Source organism: Eurypyga helias, unplaced genomic scaffold (genome assembly GCF_000690775.1).
Source record: "Eurypyga helias isolate BGI_N326 unplaced genomic scaffold, ASM69077v1 scaffold14176, whole genome shotgun sequence".
Taxonomy (NCBI): domain Eukaryota; kingdom Metazoa; phylum Chordata; class Aves; order Eurypygiformes; family Eurypygidae; genus Eurypyga; species Eurypyga helias.
The window spans coordinates 6,548-11,684 of record NW_010257300.1 but is presented as its reverse complement, the minus strand read 5'-3'; the positions used below and the strand labels follow the sequence as shown (position 1 = coordinate 11,684).

General features: G+C 52.7%; 1 protein-coding gene across 1 annotated transcript in view; it reads left to right on the top strand.

Moving 5' to 3' along the window:
• The window catches only part of HECTD3 (HECT domain containing E3 ubiquitin protein ligase 3), a gene marked incomplete at its 5' end in the record, with an annotated part of 9,708 nt that overhangs the window by 2,458 nt on the left and 2,113 nt on the right, over positions 1-5,137 (top strand). The window contains 9 exon segments of the mRNA XM_010153970.1: positions 379-544; positions 1,027-1,108; positions 2,020-2,202; positions 2,877-2,929; positions 3,243-3,307; positions 3,744-3,847; positions 4,165-4,284; positions 4,633-4,722; positions 5,072-5,137. The exon segment at positions 5,072-5,137 is cut by the window's right edge and continues 16 nt beyond it. Coding sequence (XP_010152272.1) covers positions 379-544; positions 1,027-1,108; positions 2,020-2,202; positions 2,877-2,929; positions 3,243-3,307; positions 3,744-3,847; positions 4,165-4,284; positions 4,633-4,722; positions 5,072-5,137 — 929 coding nt within the window.

The following is a 5,137-nucleotide window of genomic DNA, read 5'->3' as shown; positions in this document are numbered from 1 at the left end:
AGGGTGTATTCCCCCCCCCAGTGCAGCTGCCCTGAACTGGCCAAAGGGGTATTCCACACCCCAGTTCAGCTGCTCTGAACTGGCCACAGGGATATTCCATCCCATATGATGTCATGCTTGGTATATAAACTGGGGGGCAGGCTGGCCGGGAGCCACTGCTCGAGAGCTGGCTGGGCATTGGTCAGCAGGTGGTGAGCAATTCCATTGTGCCTCGCTTCTTTTGTATGTTCTGTTGTTATTATTTTCCCTTCCTCTTCTGTCCTATTAACTGTCTTTATCTCAGCCCCTGAATAGTGGTGTTTAGCTGCCTGCCAGGTTAAACCACAACAGCTTGCTTCGTCATTGTCTTAGCGTATTATCCGTGGTCTTCCTTGGCAGATGATGGGATTGATGTTCGCCTCCGAGGCATCAAAATCAAATCCTCACGACAGAGGGACTTGGGGCTCAGTGCTGACATGTTCCAGCTGCCCAATTTAGTGCGCTACCCTCGCCTAGAAGGGACAGACCCCGACCTGCTGTACCGACGGGCTGTGCTCATTCAAAGGTACTGTATGGAGGGGAGCAGTCAGGCGGGGCGGTGTCGCCTGCAGGGATTGATGCCATCTCCGGCATGAGTAGGGCTGGAAGCTGCAAAGCTGTGTGACTCCCTTTGGGATAGGCATCCTGGACCATGGAGGAAATAAGAGAGTCATTTGGGAACAAAGTGGGTTCTTTGGGGTATCTCCCCTACCCTTTCAGAGGAATTTTGCAGCTCAAGTTCACGCTGTCTTGTGTGTCGCAAGCGCAGCATAACTGTGTGGTATCAGGGCCAGGTGCATGCAGAGTCCTTTGCCAGGATGCAAAGTCTCTGCGGTGCCCAGTGAGTGGGAATTTAAGACCAAAGCCTGTGTGATGTACAAGACTGTTGGGCTGGGTTTGGATCAGCTGTTACTTTTCTGCTTGTGTCCAGGGGAGTTTTGGTCTGGAATAGTCTTGTGCAGAACCCTGTCCCTCCTGTGTCGCAGTACCTTCTCCTTTGGGATTTAGGTTCATCAAGCTCCTGGACAGTGTCCTGCATCACTTGGTGCCGGCCTGGGACCACACTGTCGGCACATTCAGCAAACTCAAGGTGAGCGATTCCCGCTGCGTCTCAGTCTGGCGGGGTGATGGCACACGGGCTGTGGCAAGGGAGGCAGCCAGGGCTTGTTGCCTTTAAAGCAGCTCGAGGGAAATACCTGGCTGAGCTCAGTTCATTAAAGCTGTGAAAGGTGATACTGTTTAGAGGATAGTTTTCTGCTAAAACGCTAGTGTGGAAACGTAGCTACGGGGTAACAAGTAGAGTCAAACCAGAGCACTTCACCCTCAAAAGGACTTGGGTCGTAGCCGCACTGAGCTTGTGAGCTGGGCACACATCCCCTCTGAGATCTCAGCCCAGGACACTCTGTTCCTGCACTTGCTGCCAGCAGCTTTGAGCTGGCCATGTCCAAACAGCAAGTCTTTTACCAGTAGCTTCCTTCTGGCTTTAATAAGCTTTTGATTTTCATCTTTCTCTTAAGACTGACTTCGTCCCTCCAGTTGTCTATTTTCCTTACATCCTTATCCAGAACACATGTGCTGGATATTGCTGGGGTAGCCCCATTCTGTGTGTTTCCTGGCCTGGTTTCAGCAAGCACTGTAATTCCTGTGCTGGCTGAACACAGGACCCAAAGCATTTGAGGATTCTTGTGTGGTTAGAGGAGCTTGCTTTATTAAAATAAGAGGGATGGTAAGACCAATGCTCTGGTGAGGGAGAGGGTGAAAGAGAGTCCAAGCGACGCTGAAGCATCAGGTGGTGACTGATGGAGAGAGGACTAGGCTCCATATCTCCCTTAAGCCAGAAAGAAAAATCTTTCCAAGGCTGAGATTGCCAAGGAGAATGTGTCTCCTTGCGGAAGGCAGTGCCCTGGGAAAGGGAGAGACCTGACAGTGGCTTCAGTAGCAAGTAGGTGACATGGTTTGGACTCTGGGCACTTCTGACGTTTTGGACATACCTGTTGGCAGCATATCAAGCAGTTTTTGCTGCTGTCCAAGAGGCGCACAGCTCTCATTACCCAGTGTCTGAAGGACTCGGAGACCAGCAAGCCCAATTTCATGCCACGGCTCTATATTAATCGGCGCCTGGCTATGGAGCACCGAGACAACCCTGCCCTGGATCCCAGCTGCAAGAACGCTGTCTTCACCCAGGTACTGTCCCTCCTGGAGGGCTCCCACTTCTCTCTGGAGAGTGGGGCATCCCAAAACCAAAACGAACCACACAGAGGTGGGTGGAAGGGACAATTGGGAGCTGGAGACACCTGGAGTGTCCTCAGGGTCTCTTCACATGACTCACAGGCTCTACAATTACATGTGCTGATGATCCCATATCCAGGAATAACATCTAGGAGGGATTTGGGATCTCTGAGTTGAAGTCTCTGCTCTGCCCTGGGTGCTCGCTGTGGTATCTTGCTAATGTTGAGCATTGCACTAAAAGGGCAGCAAAGAATTCTCGTGTGACAACAATAATACAGTTGCATACAGTCCTGTATCGTGGTTTTACACCGGTGCTGATCTCCCTATTGTCATTCTCCCCCCACCTCCAAAAGATCTATTGCTGTATGTGTGCACAAACATCCCAGACTGCTGTGCGGTTCGATATGTGTTTGATATACCTCCCAGGCCAGAAAACGCCATACAGTGGTTAGCACTATAATTTATGTTCCCTTTCCACAAATGAAGGGCTCCTAGACCGTTTAGAGATCAACTTCCATCACTATTTAATGGTTTGGGGCAAAGCAGATTTTTTACCATTTGCTGCCCTCACCTGGCACCGGTTTCCTGGGAGAGGGGATACCAGCCCTGATCTTCTCTGCTTGTTGCAGGTGTATGAAGGCCTGAAACCCTCGGACAAGTTTGAAAAGCCTCTAGACTATAGGTAAGTGGTGTCTGGGGGAGGGAGGGGATCATGCAGTGCTGAGAGCTGTGTCCTGCGTCACAGCAGGCTGTTTGGGAAACCTGTGTGTGTCCTGTGCTCGGGAGAGGGTTTGCTAGGGCAGGAACCAGCTCAACCAAGGGATGAGGGCCTCTTCCCAAGGTGTCACCTCCCTGCTGAGGATGCAGCTGTCTCTGGCGATTGTGTCCTGTGCTAAGTTCAGGCTGGCCCGCCCTAGTCCCCTGATGTCCCTGCTGCCTCCCCAGCATCTCCTTGGCTCTGAGCAGTCCCTCAGGCGATGCCTGCTTCTCCTCAGGTGGCCGTTGCGTTACGACCAGTGGTGGGAGTGCAAATTCATCGCAGAAGGCATCATCGACCAAGGTAGGGGCTGTGTGGGGTGAGGGATTCTCTGGAGGGATCTCGGGGGTCGATGGGGTGACTGTTGCTGTAAGTGCTCTCGTTTGCTCCCAGTGTTACTGCCCGTGGAGGAGAGATGGAACGCAGGTTGTCTTGTTGTGCCACCCCTAGCCATGTCCTGAATAAGGTGTGCTGCGTGCTGGGATGGGGACCAGTCCTCCATTAGTTTCTAACAGCAGCTTTGACAGTGCCAGTGCTCTCCCTGGCTCTCCTCCACAGGCTAGGCAGGGATGTTATTTCTCCTGTCTTATTTCCTCTGGTGCCATAAGGCTCTGAGAGGAGCCTTCTGCTCAGCCCTGGGCCGGGTTGGACCAGAATTCCTCATTCTTGCTCCGTAACTCTGAGGGTCAGCACGTGGGGAGTTCACATCACTAAAAATGCCGTTCTTTTGGGGTTGCAGGTGGTGGTTTTCGGGACAGCCTGGCAGACATGTCGGAGGAGCTGTGTCCCAGCTCAGCAGACACCCCTGTGCCTCTGCCCTTCTTTGTGCGCACGTCCAACCAGGTGCTGTGGGGCGGGGTGTTTGAGGTCAGGGTATCTTTCTGTGCCTGGCAATGCAGTGCTCTCCCAGTTCCCTGCTTTTGCTAGTCCGGGGCTTTTCCTCATGAAGGGTTGGGTAGATTGCTTTGTGGCATCTCGTGTTAGGGTATGCTGACAAGTGTCTGGATACTTGTCTCTCATTAGGAATATTGCCAAGGAGGATGGGAGGCTTAGCTCGCTTCTGTTGTCAAAAGTGCCCAGAGGTACTGCAGGAGCAGAGTTTGTGGTGCTTCATGCTGCACTGAGATCACAACTTGGAGCTTTGCCTCTCTCTCCTGTAGGGTAACAGCACTGGAGAAGCCAGGGACATGTACGTCCCCAACCCCTCCTGTAAAGACTTCCCAAAGTACGAGTGGATCGGGCAAATCATGGGAGCAGCTCTGAGGGGCAAGGAGTTTCTGGTAAGCTTTCACACCCATCCCTGCATGGAGGTTTGCCACAAGAGGAGGCGTTAGCCCCCTTCTGCAGTCTGTCTGACGGGAGCATGGGAGGGCTCTGTGATCACACACTGAGGCAAAAGCCATTTGGCGGGATTTGGGGCAGAGAGGTTAGGAGAGCTCGCAGCCTGAGTTTTGGGAGATACTGCTGGGAGCTTGGGAGAGGGTGTCTGGTTTCTGCTCCGCTATGATGAGCTTTGCATGTGGACAGAGGCAGCAGGGAAGCTCCTTTGTGTCTGCACTGTTGAGCCCTATCTCCATCTTTGGGGATGTCTCCTTTCACACAGACTCAGCAAAATCCCTGTTCTTCAGGTCCTGGCTCTTCCTGGCTTCGTATGGAAACAATTAACAGGGGAGGAGGTCAGCTGGAGCAAAGACTTCCCTGCTGTGGACTCCGTGCTGGTGAGAGGGACGGGGAGGCTGTGCCTATCCTATTAGTTGTGGCACTCAGCAAGGTGGTGATTTGTGTCCTCATGTTGTACTTGCTTCCTTCTGGGATGTGTCAAAGAAACATGCACAAAAAGAGCATTCTTAGCATTGAATGCATCCTACAGCCAATACAGAGATGTAGCCATGCTGACTTCTGCTTCAAGCATGTGATAACCTGGGGTCTGCTAAACAGCTCGAGGGCAGCATATCCCCTGCGGTGCTGCTGTCGCAGTCAGTCCAGCCCTCGCCTGGGAAGGGAGGAGGTGGGTGCTCTGGCACACCACTGCCCACTGTAACAAGCACTCATCTGGGGCCTGGGCAGGTGAAGCTCCTGGAGGTGATGGATGTCATGGACAAAGACACCTTTGAGTTCAAATTTGGGAATGAG